At 55.4% G+C, this 18,998-nt stretch overlaps 1 protein-coding gene and 1 long non-coding RNA gene across 2 annotated transcripts; one reads left to right on the top strand and one right to left on the bottom strand.

The window, feature by feature from the left end:
• Positions 1-3,355: 3,355 nt before the first annotated feature.
• On the bottom strand, positions 3,356-4,353 carry LOC141567151 (uncharacterized). Its single transcript, XR_012489570.1, has 2 exons — positions 4,182-4,353; positions 3,356-3,655 (listed from the first exon to the last, which is right to left on the bottom strand). It is a non-coding gene; the product is annotated as an uncharacterized LOC141567151 (long non-coding RNA).
• A 176-nt stretch (positions 4,354-4,529) lies between these two features.
• On the top strand, positions 4,530-18,898 carry P4HTM (prolyl 4-hydroxylase, transmembrane). The gene is made up of 9 exons (XM_019723910.2): positions 4,530-5,253; positions 5,439-5,520; positions 13,466-13,656; positions 14,529-14,625; positions 16,021-16,183; positions 16,740-16,925; positions 17,567-17,657; positions 17,866-17,989; positions 18,469-18,898. The coding sequence occupies exons 1-9, from the start codon at positions 4,927-4,929 to the stop codon at positions 18,687-18,689; spliced, it is 1,482 nt and encodes a 493-aa protein (XP_019579469.1). The 5' UTR covers positions 4,530-4,926; the 3' UTR covers positions 18,690-18,898.
• Positions 18,899-18,998: the final 100 nt, after the last annotated feature.

Here is an 18,998-nt window from a genome sequence, read left to right as displayed (position 1 = left end):
GTCCTGCCTGTCCTGAGCTTGGTCCTGTGGGCCTTTGCAAAGTTAAATCTGTGATTCTAGGGTTTCTGTAGCTTGTTTCCGTGCCTCCACTCTGAGACTGGCAGAGCTGTCTATACTTGACAGGGCCTACCTGACCTGAAGGAGTTGCTTGAGAGATACGTGAATATTGTATTGGAAATTCTTTGATATTCAAACATTTTCACCACAGTCAGCAATTTCCCATGTGCCATGTAAACTGTAAACTGGATCACTCTTGAAGACAGAGGCCAGCTGTGACTCTTGGAGTCAGGCGTGCACAGCTAGCTGCAGCCTCCCTTTCTCCCCACTCAGGTTTTGTGTCTTCCTGTCATCTCTTGCAAAGGAGGGACTGGGGGTGGAGTGGGAAAACAAGTTAGAAGTGTAGAGGATGAGCCCAGAATTGGATTGTGGGAGCTCACTGGACAAGGAGAGTGCCTGCTGTGGGATCTGGGGTGGGTGTGAATGCTGAGTTGGTACATGGAAGATCCTGGAGTCTTACCTCCATCTTTGTGTTGCCCCCATGGCCCAGGACCTGAGTGGCCGCTCTGCGCCTTAAGTCACGCCCCTGGACACCTCTGCATTGTTTGGACTGCACAGCTACTGTGTAGTGAGTGCCCTTGCATCCAGTTATGGCCCCAACCACTGGTGCTGCAGGAGGTTCTGTGCCCAGACCACAGCCTGCAGCCCTTGCCCTGTGGAGAGAGAGCGTCCTTTTGTGCTCCCAGAGGCTGTCCTAAGTGGGAAAGATCAGGCAGAATTTTTCTGTCCTACAAAGGACAGAAGACAAAGAAGGCACTGTGTTTTCATGAATTGACCATATATCTTTGTTTTCTTCAAAGAAAAATTTGAGGTAATGTCGTCTGCTCCAAGTTGAGTAGTTTATTCAAAATAAACTGAAAGTTTCTGATTATAAAAAGTATGTGTGTAGAGTCTTTCTTCAGAGGATCCAGGTGGACCCCTGAAACAACCCCCAGGGGGTTGTGGGCACTGAGCACCAAATGAAGGCCTGCCTGTTGGTCAGCCCCCTCCTCCAGAGGGCTGTGAGGGCTCTGCTCACAGAAACAAGGCCTGACTGCTCAGCCTTGTTTCTCTTCTGGCTTCCTGGGGAGGGCACCTGTGGAGGGAAGTAGAATCCTGGCAGTTTCGGCTCTCCTCTCCTTTCGTGGGTACAGGCCAAACCACTCCCCATTTCAGACGGATCCCTGGATTGTGGTAGGGTTTGGGTACAGATGCCCCACAGCCCTTGCTGAGGCCCTGAGCCCCTTATTCAGAAGGCCCCTGGGTCCCTCCAAAGCCGATGTGGGAGCAAAGTGCTGTGGAGTTCAGCAGGGGGAGTTGTGGCTTCGCAGAAAGCCTTAGATTATGAAGAGAGGACTCGAGATAGAAACTGGAAATGTTTGGAGTTAATCCCAAGGGTTGAGGACAGGAAATAGAATGTGAGTTCTGATTGAGAGGGTCCATTTGTGGTGTCAAATTAGCAGCAAATTAAGTGGCAGCTCAGGGCTGAAGCCTCCATAGCTGTGGGCTGCATGGACAGGGCAGTCAAAGCCAGAGAGGCCACAGACGTTGCCAGTCTGAACTCCACAGCTGCTCCTCTTTGGACCTTGGGTTTGCCAAGCCCCATGCCTGGCACCTGGGCATATAATGGTGTGCAAAAGATACATGGGCTCTACCCTCTGGGAGACTCCAGAACATGGGGAACACAGATGGAATTGGTTGCTGGTGAATGTTGTCACGGAGGCAGCAAGGTCAGGGGCCACTTCTGCAGATCAGTGGGCAGGGTACCATGGCCTTGGTACCATACCCTTTGGTCGTCTTAAAAAGGAGTAAGAAAAGATAGCATGTCCTAGCAAAGTTTGTAGGAATGGTCTTTCCACATGGCCCCAGGAGTTCATGCAACAATCTGAGCATTGCCTGTAGACAGGGCTCTATTTTGGGCACTGAGGTCACAGCCATTGATGATGGCATGTTAAACCACTTTTTTTTTTTTTTTTTTTTTTTATTGGGGAAGGGGAACAGGACTTTATTGGGGAACAATGGTCAAATTGTTGTCCTTTTCAATCTTAGTTGTGGAGGGTTCTGTTCAGCTTCAAGTTGTTGTTCTTTCAGTCTTAGTTGTGGAGGGCGCAGCTCAGCTCCAGGTCCAGTTGCCATTGCTAGTTGCAGGGGGCACAGCCCACCATCCCTTGCGGGAGTCGAACCGGCAACCTTGTGGTTGAGAGGACACGCTCCAACCAACTGAGCCATCCGGGAGCTCAGCGGCAGCTCAGCTCAAGGTGCCGTGTTCAATTTTTTTAGTTGCAGGGGGCGCTGCCCACCATCCCTTGCGGGACTCGAGAAATTGAACTGGCAACCTTGTGGTTGAGAGCCCGCACTCCAACCAACAACTGAGCCATCCGGGAGGCAGCTCAGCTCAAGGTGCCGTGTTCAATATTAGTTGCAGGGGGCAGAGCCCACCATCCCTTGCGGGACTCGAGGAATCGAACTGGCAACCTTGTGGTTGAGAGCCCACTGGCCCATGTGGGAATCGAACCAGCAGCCTTCGGAGTTAGGAGCACGGAGCTCTAACTGCCTGAGCCACCGGGCCGGCCCCTTAAACCACTTTTTGTCTCCAAACACAAGTCAACACGAATGGTGGACTGAGCTGAGTTAGTCCTCACAGCAGCCCTGCGAAGCAGGTGCTGTCACAGTCCACAAGTAGCTGTTCAAAATGAGAAGTGATTTGCCCAAGGTCACCACTGCTAGTAAATGGCAAAACATGTTCACTGCTACAAACTGGAAAGGAAACACAATGTTTGTAACAGATTAGAACACAGCTCAGCACAGGCCCAGACTTGCCTGCCACTCTCACGTGGTGAGCCAGCCTAACTGATGAGAGGTTTAGGCATCAAAAGGGCCATAGGTCTTAAAAGGCCAAGAAATTTATGAGGTGATTGTGAAATTCCCACAGCCAACAGTCGGAAGAGCAGAAAGCGGGGATGAGGCAGCACCCCCTCTTCTCCCAATCTTGCTTCCTTCAGAAAAATAGTTTAAGGAACATGGGGATTTCCTAGTGATCTAATTGTAAGTCTTAAAAGGCTGAAAAGGAAGTGGTCTCAACATTCATTCGTGGGTACCAGAACACCGTGACATCCTTGGTAAAATTGTGACTCTGTATTTATCATATTTAAGAACTTAGGAGATTTGTATGATTTTGGAAAACTTTGTTTCCATTATACTGTTGTAGTCAAATTGAGAGACTTCATGAAAAATAAAAATTAAAAGAAATCGAGACATCTGACCTAACTAGAGTGGATTAAAAGAAACGCCGATTTAAGGAAATCTGAACACTCCTAAATTAGTAATAGAATTTTCATCTATTTGAATAAGAAGCATTACTTTTGCAGCCATTCCATTTCTTTTGGAATTCATTTCAGGGAGCAAGGCCAGATCCTCACTGCCTCTGTCTTCGCATCCATGTTGGGGGATCCAGGCTTGCCTGGTTGTCAGTTTTGAAGCGGGATGCTGGACCACTGTGGTGGTTGGTCAGCATCCCAGCTTTGGCTGAGCCACAACAGCTCCCATTGCCGTGCGCCCTCCTCTCCCCTTGGAAACATCCAGAACCTCTCCTTTTGTTGGACAGTTCATCTGTAGTATTCTAAGGAGAGAAGATAGGCCCTGAGGGTGGATGCATGAGTGGATGCACCCACTGGTGTGCATCCCCTATGTGTAGAATCTCTGAGAAGAAGCTGGAACCCTGCCCCTTGGAGCCCCTGGCCTGTCCTGGGACCAGAAAATGCAGACTGCTTTTCTGGAAATGGGAGGGGCAGTGGGTCTTAAACAGGGTAAGGAGACAGCACCAGTGGGACCTGCTGCAGTGGCGTCGCTCTTGTCTGCATGGTCACCTGGGGGGCTGGCTTCTGCCCTGGGGCATGTGCACCTCTGCCTGAGGATAACCCAGCCCTAGAAAAGCAGGGAGCCCCAAAATGCCCAGGCTCTGGCACTTGGCTACTTGTATGTCCTCCCACCTCCATATTTGGCAATAATCTGAGTTAAATTTTCCTCAGAGGTAATGGTATCTCAATTATGGAAAAATCCCGTTCTCCCTCCCATGTGCCAGATTTGACGCAAGAAGTTTTTCTGTGCACCTAAAAACACCTGCTGCATGCCTGCGGGTTACTTACTGTTAGGGATCTGACGTTCCTAGTGCCACGCTCCTCCAGGAAGCCCTCCCTGACCACCCCAGGCTGGGTCCCACCGTGTCGTCTATGAGCCAGCACATCAGGCAGCTTGTTCCTAAGCCTGGCTCCAGCAGGCCTCCCCGGGAGGTCCTGACCGACCTCAGCGGACCTCTGAGGCCTTACTGGCCTCCTACGTGTAGAAGGCCAATCGGCGAGTGTCAAGCGCCGAAAGCCATGGGTCCTACCCCATCCTATGCGCAGCCATCGGCATCCGCAGCGGCCCCAAACCGCCGCAGTATTGAGTCATCCTTTGGCACTGCCTCCTCCTTGCTGCCACCCCACTCCCAGGAGCGAGAATATGCAGACCATACTTTTCGGGGAGGAGGGAAGTGCGTCTTAACTAGGAAACGGAGAAACTTCCACTGGGATTTCCTTGAACGGTGCTGCTCTTGTTTGCATCTACATTTGGGGGGGGTCGGCTTCTGTCCTGGGGGGTGGAGTGCATCTCCCCCTGACGATAACCCAGCTGGGGAAAAGAAACTCCAGTGTGGGTCGAGGTCCACGGCGCAGAGAGATGGAGCGCAGCGCGGGCGGCTCCCGGCAGGCGGGCGCAGCATCACCAGGTCCTGTCTCCTAGTGACCGCGGCGCGCGCGGGCTCGGCGGCAGTGGTGGGGACGACGGCACGGCGCGGCGCGGCGCGGGCATCCCTGCAGCCCCTCCCCTGGGCGCGCGCGCGACCTGGGCGCCATGGCGGCGGCGGCGGCGGGCCCGAGGCCTGAGGCCGCGAGTCCGCAGTGTGAGCCGCCTGACCCGGCTGGGGCAGCGGCCGGGCTGGGCGACTGCGAGGACGCACCGGTCCGGCCGCTATGCAAGCCCCGCGGCATCTGCTCGCGCGCCTACTTCCTGGTGCTAATGGTGTTCGTGCACCTGTACCTGGGCAACGTGCTGGCGCTGCTGTTCTTCGTACACTACAGCAACGGCGACGAGAGAAGCGACCCCGGACCCCAGCGCCGCGTCCCGGGCCCCGGGCCCGCGCCAACCTTGGCTCCCCTCACCCGGCTCGAGGGCATCAAGGTGAGGTCCCCCGCCTCGCCGCGCTCCGGGCCCAGGGAGCCCAGCTCCGGCCTCCGCGATGCTCCTGGCGCCTCTCCCCGTCTGCCGGGCGCGCATCCCCCTTCTCGCCCCAACCCGGGCGCCTTTTCCTTCCTCGGGCGTCGCGGCCTGGCACCCGAGCTGCCCACTGTGCCCTTTTCCCTTAGGTGGGGCACGAGCGGAAGGTCCAGCTGGTCGCCGACAGGGATCACTTCATCCGAACTCTCAGCCTCAAGCCGCTGCTCTTCGGTAAGTGCGTTGGGTGCTCTGGGAGGGGCCGGGGGCTGCTGTGCGGTGGCCGCCTTGAGGCTTGTTTTGACCACGTGATTTCTGTTTTGAAAAAGGCTGCTTCCCAGTAGCCGTCCCTTGCCCCCCATCTAGAGGTTTACCAAAGTGAAGTGCCTGCCCCACCTCCGTAATAGGGTTACAGGGTGACCTTTCCACACTCCCCTCTCTGACCCCAGTTCTCTGCAGAGGATTCTTCCATCACAGGGCTGGGCAATGTGACCCTGAGGCTAGTGTCTAAACAGTTCATTGAAAGTGTCTTTGAACACTCTGTCACCATTAATTCTGTCACATTCTAGAATGGGGGAAGGGTGAGAGAGACTGATAACTGGTCCTCGCTGATCTCAGGCCCCTAAAGAGGAATCTCACTCCTAAAGTGGGTCCTGTGGGCTGACAAGAAACAGATTGTCCAACTGTGGATAAACTGGTGCCTCCAAACCGGCCCCACCGGGGCAGCAATCTTTGCTACCAGCACTCTGGATCCTTCTTAGAATGGAGTCTTGTGTTCAGCCATATTGGGCACAGACTTCCCAGGTGACCTCATTTGGAACCAGCATCATAGCTCACATTTTCTGAGCTCTCGTTATGGGGCAGGCCTTATGCGACGGTTTCATTTCATTCTTATGTCTATGAGGTGGGTGTAGATCCCCCCTCAGGCTAGTGGGTGAGAGAGCGAGGCACACAGAGCCGCATTTGCTTGGCCAGGCTCATACAGCTAATTCAGTGGTGAAGCTAGGAGTAGAACCCAGGCAGCCTGCCTCTAGAGCCTGCACTCTAAAGCCAGCGAGCGTGCTGGCTGTGAAGACTCTGAAGTCCTTCGAAGACCATCATTGTCAACAAGGTGAGGGCCCCAGACCCATGACCTTGCATACGATAGGTTTGCCGAGCCCAGCCCTGGGTACCCAGCTTCGGTGACACACTTATCTGCAGAGCCAGGCTGTTCCCGGCTGCTGGAGGATGGAGGGGGCCGGAGGGGGCTGGGGACCAAAGCAGAGGATCTGAGCACATGCCACCACCCCTGGAGCAGAGGGCCTTGGTGGGGGATTATGCCTAGACCCGGGAGAATGATTTCACATGTATGCTACTTGAGGGAAATAGGTTATGAGGTCAGTCCCTTTGTGGGAGGGGCCCTAAAAGGGGGTTGTTGTTGCTGTTATTATTACTAGTGCATAACGTTGAAGTCTGTGCCAAGCACTGTTTTAGGTACTGGGAACACAGCATTGAACAAAATAGGAACACAAAAACAAAAAACACCAGAAGCTGACATTCACACGAGACAGACAATAAATAAACTAATAAATAAATATACATGGTGATCAGGTGGGGATAAGTGATCACAGACAGGTAAGGCAGGATTTCAAGTGGGGTTGAAACTCTTAATAGGGTGGCCAGGTAGGCCTCCTTGAGAAAGATATTTGAGCAAAGACGCTGTCAGGAAAGGGTGATCCAGGCCAAGAGAACAGCACCCCATCACCTCCACACTGCCATGACCAGACACATCTGAGGGGTTTGTGCTTTCTCTCAGCCTTCTTAGGACCTGCATGTACTTAATTCACATGTATGTTAGGTTAAGTGAGCCATGAGGCCATAATCCTTCGCCCTAACCCCCTAACATGCAGCTTGTTGCATTAAAGTCTCGCAAAACAGAGAAGGAAAAACCCAAAGTTACCCAAGGATAAATTACAAGAAGCAGAAGAGATTTGTCAAAAGGTAAACTGGTTCTGGTTCAGCCATCAGATGGGTCTCTTTCTGCAAACAAATGAACAAAGGGCACGCATAGGAGAACTGGGCAGCTGCGGCAACAGCTTTGCTTGTGGTCCTCATTTCCTCCAGACTTTTATGTTACCTTTGAGTCTGTTGGTGGAAGATGTCCCAGTTTTACCCAGAAAGCCCTGGGGCTTGCTGCTTGGTGAAATGAGATGAGACGAATGAAGCCAAGGTCAGTGGTTACAACACGTCCAGTTGTGAGAGAGGGAAACCAAAGGGGAGGGACATCTGGGGTGGGAAGGCAGCTCCTGAAAGCTGTGGTGTTGGATAAATCCACAGAAGGAAGCCTCATCCCAAGAAAGAGCAATGTCTGCCTGTCCTCTGTGCCTGCCTGTCCATCCATCCATTGTCACCCTAAAGAGGCAGGAGGGGCCCTAAGAGAACAGGCGTGCTGTGGGCTCTGCCACCTCTGCCCTGCTGCTCTTGGCTCCAAACCTGTGACCTGCCAGCCTTCGGGGCCCCAAATGCCAGGGCTTAAGGGGTATGTCCAGAACGTAAGCTAGGGGCAAAGGAACTGGGCTCTACCAAGGGTGCCTCCATCTCCGTGGAAGGGAACCCCGCCACTTCACAGGGAGGGCCCCATGCAATCTCCCCTCTCTTTGGGGAACATTTCCTGTTTCCCACCCTTGTAACTAGAGACATTTAGCAAATGGGACCTGGGCCACAAACTCAGGAACTCCATCCCGAGTTCCTGGGAAATACCTGCTTGACTGTGGTAGGCATTTCCCAAGGATTTGGACCATTAGCTGAGGACTTGGCCCTATTCAGTTCAGAAGGGAGCTGCTGCAGTTCTGTCATTGTCATCTCTCTGGGAACTCTACTTTCTTTCAAGTGGCTCACTTCTCCCTCTACCCCACCCGCACTCATTCTGTATTTAAATAGCAGATCAGACCTCATTACTCCCTTAAAAGCCTCCAAGATTTCCCATTTCACTTCTAAGTCTCATGTGATACCCGCAAGCCCTGTCACCTCTCAGACCTCATCCCCTGCCATGCCCTCACGCCCTCCCTGCTGATTCTCTAAACACCAAGCTCATTGCTACCTCGGGGCATTTCTATGTGCTGTTCCCTCCACCAGCAGGCTCAGACATGGCTTTTCCCACGGAGGGGGACTTCAGCTCGGCCCGGCCTCTGCTCAGACATCCCCACTGCAGAGACCTCTTGGCCTCAAACTGGTCCTAAGAGGTTCACAGGTACTCGGCTGCATCAGCCTGACTGGTTTTCTCTCAGCGCTTAGCATCAATATTCTGTATTTGTATTACGTGTGCCTCAGCCTCTCAAGGTGAGCTGCATGTGTGGGAGGCCTGATTTGTTCTGGCTGTGTGTCCAGCAGCCAGAGTCCTGTGCACTACTGACAACTATTGGCCAGCTGGAAGGGTTTCCTGGGCACTCAGCGCCCGCCTGCTCGCGCAGAGGCCTGTACCACCATCCTGGGCAGGTGCCCCTGATTCACCCTCTTCAAGAGCAGCAAGGGGCACTTCCAGTGGGCCAGCAAAGTTTTAATCCATTTCTTCTTAACTATTTGAGGTAAATGAGTGATGGACACCAGTACACAACACAACTTACTTTAAAACCATGACTACTTTTTCACAGGATTTCCCAATTCTTTTTCAGCTTAAGAAAAAATTAGACAGCTACTTAAGACCACTGTGCTCTTGACAAACACTGGAGGCCCAGAAGTAGGGCAAGAATTTTAAGGGTGCATGTTAGTTCAGGTTTGTAAGCAGCTTAAAGCACGTTTCTGCATGGACCCCCTCCCCACCCCATTGCTGTTCCATGGGCCTGTTGCTTGGCAGAACTAGACTCAGTAAAAGTCACAGGTATAACTGAGTCTGGGGCTTGACAAGCAGGCCCAGGGTGAGCATAGCCCAAGGCTTTGTGCCTACCCTGAGACTCAGCGTGGGGTGCTGGGGCTGTGGGTAGTAGATGACATTAAGCCACACTGTCATCCCAGGCCTAGGAAGGACAAAAAGGTGGCTTTGCATGCCCAGCACACACAGCTACCAGGGCACTGGCCTCCCCTTTGTCTGGGCAGAGCACTACCCGCTCAGAAAGGGGCTCCTAGCTGTGACCATGGAAGTGGGCTTCTGCCTGCTTGAGCTGTTTGTGGGTGAGCCTTGGGTCTTTTCTGGACTCTGATCAGCAAATATCCACGGGAGTAGCAGAAAGAGGGTTTTATGTGTGTCCAGGGGAGCACAGGTTTGCATGGCCACCACAGAGGCTGTGGCTACAAAGCCCCAGGCTCTCCCTGCCTGTGTTAGCCCCTATTCTGGGCACTGGTGATGGTGCCACCTGCGCACAGCCAGCTGCAGATTTCTGTGACCCGGTGTCCAAGCATAGGCTGTGGTTACCAGCAGCGGGTGGCCCTGCACCTCCCTGCTCAGCCCCTAGCTGCCAGCATGTCTTCCTCACAGGAGGTTGTGCACACATGTGGCATCCAGCTTCAGCCAGCCTCGCAGAGTGGGTGCTAACTCCACAGGGGGCAGTGGGCCTGCCTTCAGCACCTCTAGCCATGAGTCCAGCTCGAAGTCTGAGGGTCCAGAGGACGACCCATTGTGCCAGGAGAACCTAACAGTCACTGCTGGGTGGGATCAGAGGGGCAGGTTGATGAGCCCGGCCTCAGGTAGTACCCCTCCCCCATCCCTTCCATCTGGTGGCCCTCTTGTCTAATACTCTGCTCTTGGAACTGGGGTCCTAGAGAATGCTGTCCCCCTGGTTGCCACCCTCCATAGCAGATTTGTTGTTTTAGCAGTGTCGCACACTTATTAAAGGAACTCATATTTTAGCGCTAACCCAGGCATAGCATTTGGTTTGTCTTAGCACCAAGCCAGGAGCTGGAATGAAGGCACTCTAAGATGTGTGGAAGGCCTGCTGGACCCTAGGGGCTCACCAAAGTCGCTGGCACAGATCATGTCCAGGACTTCCTTGGAGGAGCTGGCTTCTTGCAACTCCTGCAGCTGGCACATAGCACTGGGGGGAGGGGCTGAGTGAGGCTCCCACCAGGCTGCTCGTGGCGGAGGTGGGCCATCAGCCCAGGTCCCTCCCGCTTTCCCCTTTTTCAGACAGACAGCTGCTGTCGGCGGTCCCTTTTCTTCCCACCCAAGACCCCATTTACCTGCCCTCCGTGGGGAGTGATTAGAAAAGGTGGGGTTGACGGAGGGGAAAACCAGCCTAGAAGCGCTGCAGAGACTCACATGGGCAGCCGGGGCGGGAGATGGCCACCACGCAGAGGCCCTGGCCAGAGGGGAAAGATTCCGCAATGCAGGATGGCTGGCCAGGGTGCCATAGCAGGCCATGATGGGTGCACAGCTGGCCTGCACAACCTCGCACGGGCTGCGGCTCGAGTAGATGATCTGCTGGGAAAGGCGTGGGGTGGCAGGGCGCTCAGGACCAGAGTTCCTGGACTCCAGGCTGGACCCTCTGGGTATTGAGCACTGAGGTATGGCCTGTAACTCCACGGTTGCTGAGCAACACTTGGTCACCTAGCAACAGCCCTGCTTCGTGCTTGCTGGAATCTCAGCCCTCAGCCCCGCATCCCCACTGCCAGCGCTTCTGTCTTCTATCCCCACGCCTCTTCCCTTAGCCCAGGCTGCTTTCCCCTTTCCAGCTCCCCACCCCCACCAGCTCTGGTGGACTTCTAATACCTGGCGGTGTGGGGGGATGTAGGAGGGGCGCTGCACTCCTGTCCTGAAAGACCTGCAGGATACTGCAGTTTCTGGCCTGGGCTGGTGTTGGCAAAAAGTACAGGGGTCCCAGCCTCGGGTACTGAAAGAACACAGTCTTGCTGCTACTGGCATGGTCACCCCGAGGCTCTGGGAAGGGCCCTTGCTCTGCAAAGAAGGAAGTGAGGGATCTGTTGATCACCAGATAGGTCAGGCTAGGGAAGAGGAATCAGCCTTGCCATCTCTGGGAGAAAAGGCCACCTAATGAGCAGTTTCCAAACCTCACTGGAGAGGGACTCCCGGCCCCTAGCCTAAAGCAGCCTGCCCACTGGCTCTACCTTGATATCAAGAGCCCTTGATGGTTTGTGGGGCCAGACCAAGGGTGTTCACCATGGGTGAACTCCTGCCTGTGTCTCCTTGTCCCATGGGCACCTGCCCCCTCTGCCAGGAACACCCTGACAAAAAAATCTTTCCTCGTCCTCCTGCCCCTGTCAGCACCTGGCACTGATGGAGCCCAGCAATGGTTAGTGAAGAGCGGCCAGTACAGGCCCTGGCTGAAGAGAGGCCCCCTTCCCTCACCTGGGAGCCCCTCGACAGGTATGTCGATGCACACCGGGGCAAAGAAGGAGCAGAGGAAGAGGCGGGCATCAGGATGGCACTCTGACCAGCAGGGGCAGCCAGCTGACTGACTGCTGGGTGGCGTCAGGGGTTGTGGCATGGTCCAGTTAAGTTGGGCAGCCTCATCTCTGTAGCCAATGTCCTTGGGGAATGGGATGCACCGCATGGAGCCCCAGGGAGGCCCTGCTCCTCCATCACCGCACAGCACCACCAGTGCCAGCAGCAGCCATAGCCCTTGAGCTGCCACCTGCTTTCTCTGCCTTGGCCTTAATAGGCTGAGGTTGAGGGCTTTATGGGGCTATACCCACACCCCAGGAATCAATGTTTGCTCAGGTCCCAGGTGCAAGGACCCACCTGGTTAAGCCCCGCACGCTGGCCTGGGCCATTTGCATTTGATTAGCACATGGCAGGGGCCTGCACATTATAGCACCTAATAAACTGAAGAAACCTGGGCTTGTGCTTGCTTTTTTCGGCTTTTCTTGTTCGCGTGTTTATTTTTTAAGCTATCAGGAGGCAACTGTTCATTAGCAATTCACTCTAAGTCATAGTCCTGCAGCGCTACCCCCCAAGGGGTGGCTTACACTCTTTTTGGGTTTGCCTGGTTGGGGTGTCAAGCACGCCAGAGGTGGGGGCCTTTGTCCTGTTTTCAGGGTCATCACATCTGGGTTACCTACCCGTGGAAGCTGACTCTGGTCGTGAGCTTGGATTTTGGAGTACAACAGCCTGGGTGGCCCTGGGCCAGTGGGTAGGAAGGGCGAGTTAGTGGGGCCTGGCTTTCTAGGAAAAGTGTACAGATTAAGGACATGACGTGCTTAGGACAGGACAGTCTGTGCTTCCTAAGTGTGAGCTGCTGTGATTACTATTAAAAACCACTCCAATCCTGGCTGAATGGCCATTTTCCTTCTTCTTGGGGATAACTGGAAGTTCATGCTGGAAGTGTAACCCAGAGAAGTGGCAGGCTACTCTGCCATCAGGGGTCCTGGTGGCGGTGTGGTCCTTCCTCCAATCAGTTCCTTTTGTGGGCTTCTTGTGTCCCCCCACCCTCCCCGTCTTCTCTCCCAGGAACAAGGGAATGAAAACGGCCTAGGTTTCTGTCCTGGAAGTGCCTGGGGCCACTGATATGGGGGCTCCCCAAGTGTGAGGCCCACGGTCCAGCTCCACCAAACTGGTTGGGGGCCGGTGTGGGGTCATCCAGCCACTGGGGCCAAGCCCAGGCCTCAATGACCTTTTCTCAGGGACTTAGAGGCATGGAACAGATGTTCAGTGTACATTTGTTCCCAAAGCCATCTCGGGGCATCTTCTCAGAGCGTCTGCCAAAAACCTGAGTGACTCCCCCACACTGACCTCCCAGCATCGGACAACTCAGCGGTCAGATAACCAGCGCCCACTTGTGCAGCCGGATGGAGGGGAAGGACCAGCCTAAAGTGCCGAACGTCTTATACTTTGTTTTTATTTGACTAATGCTGAAAAGCACAAATGAAAGCAAAAGTCAGGCACCATCCCTCCACTTCTTGAATATGTACCAAATAAGAAGTGGAGGTCCACCCTCCGCCCTTCAGGTCCAGCCTCTGGCCTTTGGTCCCACCCCAAGGTGGGTGAGCCCATGCCCAGCGTACCTCTGGCTTACCTCCCAGGATTCTCCTGGAAAATGTGTGCTCTCAGCATCAGAGAGGCCGCACATCCTAAACGCTGGCCAACCTTTGCAGGACAACTCAGAGTCTAGAGCGGATGTAAAGGGGTGTGTGTCCTAACCTGGTGACTACCGGGGGCCAGGAGTACCCCAGGAACCCTGCAGAGAGGAAGCTACCGGGTGTATTCATGCCCTGGCCCATCCTTCGCCTCACTTACCTCCTCTTCTGGCAGAAATCCCTGGCTTCCTGAGTGACGCGGAGTGTCGGCTCATCATCCACCTGGCACAGATGAAGGGGTTACAGCGCAGCCAGATCCTGCCCACTGAAGAGTACGAGGAGGCAATGGGCACCATGCAGGTCAGCCAGCTGGACCTCTTCCAGCTGCTGGACCAGAATCGTGATGGTCGCCTGCAGCTCCGCGAGGTTGGGATCCTAGGGCCTGGAGTAGGCATAGCGGGGGTGAGGAGGATGTGGGTGGGGAGTGCCCAGAATTATCTTTCTGGTGGCCAGATCACTTGTCATGCTCAGGCTTGGCCCCAACAGTCAGATGATATCATATCAGCTTGGGCACGCCCAGGCCCACTGCCCCTTCATTCCCCGGGGCGTTCCTTGCTGCCCCAGGAATCCCAGAGGCTAACAGAAGAATCTGCCTGGGAGTGATGGCACTTATTACCACAGTTCCTGGGTGTTGTGCCATCTGTGTCTGGATTCCTGGCTGCCATAGGTGGGAGCCCCGTGGAACTGTTCATGGTGGATGGGGTGGCAGCTCTGAGGTGGAGTCTGCATCTCTCTCTCGGCATGCCTCTTACACCCAGGCTTCTGAGAGAGGTCTTGGCGAGGTGTGGGGTCCTTGTCTATATCAAGTGCCCCACTGAGCCTGGTCTTCCCAAGGGGCATGGTGCTCATGCCATGGCCAGGCCGCCCCCCGTTGCCTGTTTGCTCTTCACACCCAGGCCTGACCTCCCACCGCTCACCTGGGGTATCTGAGCGAGACACGGGCCTGGCCTTCACTGTGTTCTCCAACCAGTTGACAGTGCTCCCCACGGAGGCCCTAGTCCCAGCAGGGCTGGATGTGCCCATGGCCCTCAGGGCTGTGGGCTGTCTTCCTGGTCTCCTCCCCAGATGCTGCCTGACCTCGCCACCTACCCCCACTTCAGCTCAGGCTTGTCCTGTGCCCTCGCCCATGACCTGTCACCTGAAACCTTAGCCCCACAGCAAGAACTGGGTAGCTGCCTGTACTCTGATGGCTCTCCATCATGGGGGCCACCCCACTGAGGGACCATCTTGTGCTTTAGGTCCTGGCCCAGACTCGCCTGGGAAATGGACGGTGGATGACTCCGGAGAACATTCAGGAGATGTACACTGCGATCAAGGCCGACCCTGATGGCGATGGTGAGTGCATACCTCGCCACAGTTCTGCTCCTGGGAGCCTCCTGTCCCCATAGCCAGGTTGCCTCAATGCCCAGCTTCTAGAGTAGCCACAGGCAAGAAGTTGAGGAAATAGGCAGGAGGCAGGCCTTCCCATTCTCCTTAGTGACCGTCTAGAGGGCGGTTTTTGGAGACTCTTTTGATCTCATCAGGCAGAGTCTGGGGTACAGGAGGTAGAGTTGCTGGCTGGCAGAGGACACAGTGGGAAAGCGAGAGCAAAGGGACAGAGAGGGACAGATTGAACTTGGCTGTTCACCTTCTCCATCTGCCTCTCTCCAGCCAGGCACAGGGTCCGCTCTAGCAGACACCGTCTGTGGTCTGACCAAGGTTTCCCTTGCCTTCCTCTTGCCCATCTGGAGTCACTCTAACTGCTGGGTGTGCGTGTGGGCAGGGGAGCTCTCGTGCAAGTGCCCCCCACCTTTGACAATCACTCTCAGGAGGTTTCGGAGGTGTAGTCACCTCTGTCATGCCCAAGTTCTTGACCAAGTTAGGAAGATACAACAGTCAAATAGGACTTGGAAGAATGGCCTTGAGGCTGGTGAACCCAGAGTGAAAAATCTGCCCAAGACCTGTGGCTAGAGCGGCATCATGCTGCTGTATTTCCCTATGTACAGAACTGGTGACAGGCTCAAAGCCCTTGGGTGTCCCCCACCCTCAGAGAAATCTCGACAAAAGAGTGGAAGGTGTCTCCCTTGGGTTAGCCGGGATAATATGGAGCAAAGATACCAGCTCCTGTTCCAGACCCCCAAGAGGGTGGAGCCCCTGTTTTGTGGGTTGGGAAGGAACAGAGGGAGAGTGTTCTCACTGAGGAGCGTGGCTTTCTTTGCTGAGGTAATCTGGTAACCCAGCAGGCAGGACTGAACATGTATGTTTCACTCAGGATGGGACCTGAGTCGTGAAGACTTCTGGGGCCCAGCCCTAGCTTATACACTGTAGTGTGGAAGGCCCTGGACAAAAGCTGGCACTAACTGCTCTCTTTCTTCACCCTCTACAGGACCAAGGGTGGTCACCATGCTCTGTAGAGCCAGGCTGGAGGGCCAGGGGCAGTGCATGGCCTAGGGTCCTGGTCATGTAGCTCAAACTTCCTTTGGAGACCCTGCTCTGGCCAATCTAATAGGAGTTGGGCTTCTTCTGGCTGGGGGCCACTTCAGGGCTTAAAGTGAGGAAATGAACTTCTCTGGGTCTTCCTGTAGGGCCTGATGTGACAGAAGCCAGGTTCGTCTGACCCAGGAGTCCAGGTTGGGGGACAGGTGCACATGGCCCCCCAGTGCCTGAGGCCAGGGTAGGTAGGAAGGTGCAGCCTGCCACTGGCCTCCCCGCATGGGCCTGGTGGGCACTGATGGTGGGTGCCCCGTGCAGGAGTGCTGAGCCTGCAGGAGTTCTCCAACATGGATCTTCGGGACTTCCACAAGTACATGAGGAGACACAAGGCAGAGACCAGCGAGCTGGTGCGGAACAGCCACCACACATGGCTCTACCAGGGGGAAGGTGCCCATCACGTCATGCGCGCCATCCGCCAGAGGTGAGTACCCGGTGCTATCCTCCCGGTACAGCGGGGGAGACCATGCAGGGCGTCCACAGAAGGCCTTGGCTGGGGTGGAGAGGACAGAATTGATTAGCTAACTCACGATGAAGTTCCACTTGTTAGACCAGGATTGGGACCCATCGAAAGACAGGCAATTAACAAAGGCAAATGAGCCCTAACTGTGGGCAAACAGTATACGGTTGGGATTAGAGATAGACTGAATGTCTGTTTTCTGCTAATTAGAGACATGACCTCTTATCTCTGTCTACAGGACCCCCTGCTTCTGAGCATCCAGGGGTTTTAGATAACCTCCTTCCTGGGGGAGTGTCCCCCACCCAATTTAGTGGAAATCTCCTCTCTCCCACCCGGTGGGTGTCTCTAACATCCAGGGAGAAGGGCTCATTAAGAGTAACCTCTTCCTGCTCCTATAGGGCCAGACTGGGGTGGCTTAAGGGGCTCCCAGGGGAGGTGGGCAGGGGCAGAGCTTGTGGCCAGCTCCTCCAGGGTGCCACCTTGCATGGGGATGCCCAGCTGAATGCCTGCTGCCCACCAGGGTGCTGCGCCTCACCCGCCTGTCACCTGAGATCGTGGAGCTCAGCGAGCCCCTGCAGGTGGTGCGGTACGGAGAGGGAGGCCACTACCATGCCCATGTGGACAGCGGGCCTGTGTACCCAGAGACCATCTGCTCCCACACCAAGCTAGTAGCCAATGAATCTGTACCCTTCGAGACCTCCTGCCGGCAAGTACCTCCCACCTGGGGGCTGCCTTCAACTCCCAGACCAGGCACCCCCATGACAGTCACAGCCCTGCCCTGTGGGCATTTCCCTTGGCATGGGATACTTCTACCTCTGCCCCCCAGGTGGTTTACCAAGTGTCAGGAAAGGGGGTGGCCATCTTGTCTCAGTGGCCAGACCCCAGCTCTTTCTGCCACCTTCTGGGTATTGATCCTGCTTCCACTGCCGGAGGCCTCAGTTTCTTCCTTTGAAGCTGTGTCCCCCTCCCCTGCCAAGGCATGGAGGCAGGTCTCTCCTCTATATGTGGCAGCTGTGACTCAGCTCCTTCTCATCGCAGCCAGCTCTTCTCCATGATCTTGCTGCTTCTGCTAGCCTACCTTTCCCATCGGGCCCTTGGTCAGGGCCGCGTAATTTAATCAAGTGCACCTGTGATATCTGCCACAAAAAACATTGTGACACACAGGAAGAGACCAGGCTTGTGGGAAGAACGGGCTAGGGATATCTTGGCACTGACCTGCCCTGTTGTCACTGATCTCAGCCTGCCCCTGTGGCCTTTGGGAACCTGGGCAGCTTATCCTGCCTGCAGGTAAAGCCCCTGGGAGCAGCCCTTGCTGGGGACATGCTCAATGGCCCCCCTGCCTTACAGCTACATGACAGTGCTGTTTTATTTGAACAACGTCACCGGTGGGGGAGAGACTGTCTTCCCTGTAGCAGACAACAGGACCTATGATGAAATGGTGAGCCAACCGGGCTGTTACTTGGGTGGGATGGCAGGGCCTTGGGCAAACATGGTGCATTCATTCCCCTCCTGATCTGGAATGAGGGCCCCGGTGGTCCCCTGGGCACGTCTGACTCATTTCCCTCTGGCTACCTTTGGCTATCTGGCCTTGGTTGCTGGCCAAACAATGGGGACAGCTTGAAAACCCACCACCCTGCTGCCCACAGAGCCTGATTCAGGATGATGTTGACCTCCGTGACACTCGGAGACACTGTGAAAAAGGGAACCTGCGTGTCAAGCCCCGGCAGGGCACAGCAGTCTTCTGGTACAACTACCTGCCTGATGGGCAAGGTGAGAGCCTGTGGCCAGGGCAGGGATGCCCTGAGGGAAGCTTTCCTTTACCCAGCTGGGACTGCCACCCTGGTGAGCTGTTTCTGGCTGCCCTACAAATGGTTTTCTGCCCCTAATGCCTCCCCAAAACCATCCTCAGTGGCTTCAGTGGCCTGTACCTGTGTAGTCTCCTGGGTTATCTGGACCCGTGATTCCCTGATGCCCCAGCCTTCCCACCTCACCAACCAAGGCTGGGAAGGGCTCTGGACAGGCCTGGCAAGAAAGCTGGTTTCAGAGGGCCAGCGGTGTAGACAAGGCATTAGTTGGTGAAAGATGCTGAGCCCCCAAGGTGGCCTTGGGACCAGATGTTTGCCACGGAAGATGTGCACAGCTGGGCCTATCCTGACTGTGTCCTTGGGCTGTATGAGGCCAAGCTCAAATCAGACCAGCCTAGCGGTCCTCTGGTCCCCTCCCTGGCTCACACCATCCTCCTCTCCTAGGTTGGGTGGGCGATGTGGACGACTACTCGCTGCACGGGGGCTGCTTGGTCACGCGTGGCACTAAGTGGATTGCCAACAACTGGATCAATGTGGACCCCAGCCGGGCGCGGCAGGCGCTGTTCCAACAAGAGATGGCGCGCCTGGCCCGCGAAGGTGGTGCGGACTCGCAGCCAGAGTGGACCCTGGACCGGGCCTACCGCGATGCGCGCGTGGAGCTCTGAGGGAAGGGTCAGCCCTGGCTTCCAGCCGCAGGTCGCCTGCCACCCAAGGTCGGGGGACCCTGCAGTTCCCCTGTCCAGCTGTAGGCCAAAGGCCTGGCCCATGTCTTGCCCCATCCCCGCCTCCAGCCGCGATTAGGGCACAATTCCTATATTCGTGTTATTTATTGTGTACAGACCCATGCTGCCCAAATAAAACCACACAGCTTTGAGCCGCTGGGCTGAAAAGGTGAGGTCTGCGGAACGTAGAGTGGGCAGGGGGATTGGGCCACACCAGGAGAGCTCGGCGAGTGTCACGTGAGGGGGAGGGGC

This window comes from Rhinolophus sinicus, linkage group LG10 (genome assembly GCF_036562045.2).
Source record: "Rhinolophus sinicus isolate RSC01 linkage group LG10, ASM3656204v1, whole genome shotgun sequence".
NCBI lineage: Eukaryota > Metazoa > Chordata > Mammalia > Chiroptera > Rhinolophidae > Rhinolophus > Rhinolophus sinicus.
The sequence above is the reverse complement of the archived record's forward strand: the minus strand, read 5'-3'. Positions and strand labels throughout refer to the sequence as shown.

Coding starts and splice junctions, on each gene's coding strand:
- P4HTM (XM_019723910.2), top strand. CDS start 4,927: ATGGCGGCGGCGGCGGCGGGCCCGAGGCCTGAGGCCGCGAGTCCGCAG. Junction 5,254..5,438: donor CCCGGCTCGAGGGCATCAAG/GTGAGGTCCCCC, acceptor CTTTTCCCTTAG/GTGGGGCACGAGCGGAAGGT. Junction 17,658..17,865: donor ACAGGACCTATGATGAAATG/GTGAGCCAACCG, acceptor TGCTGCCCACAG/AGCCTGATTCAGGATGATGT.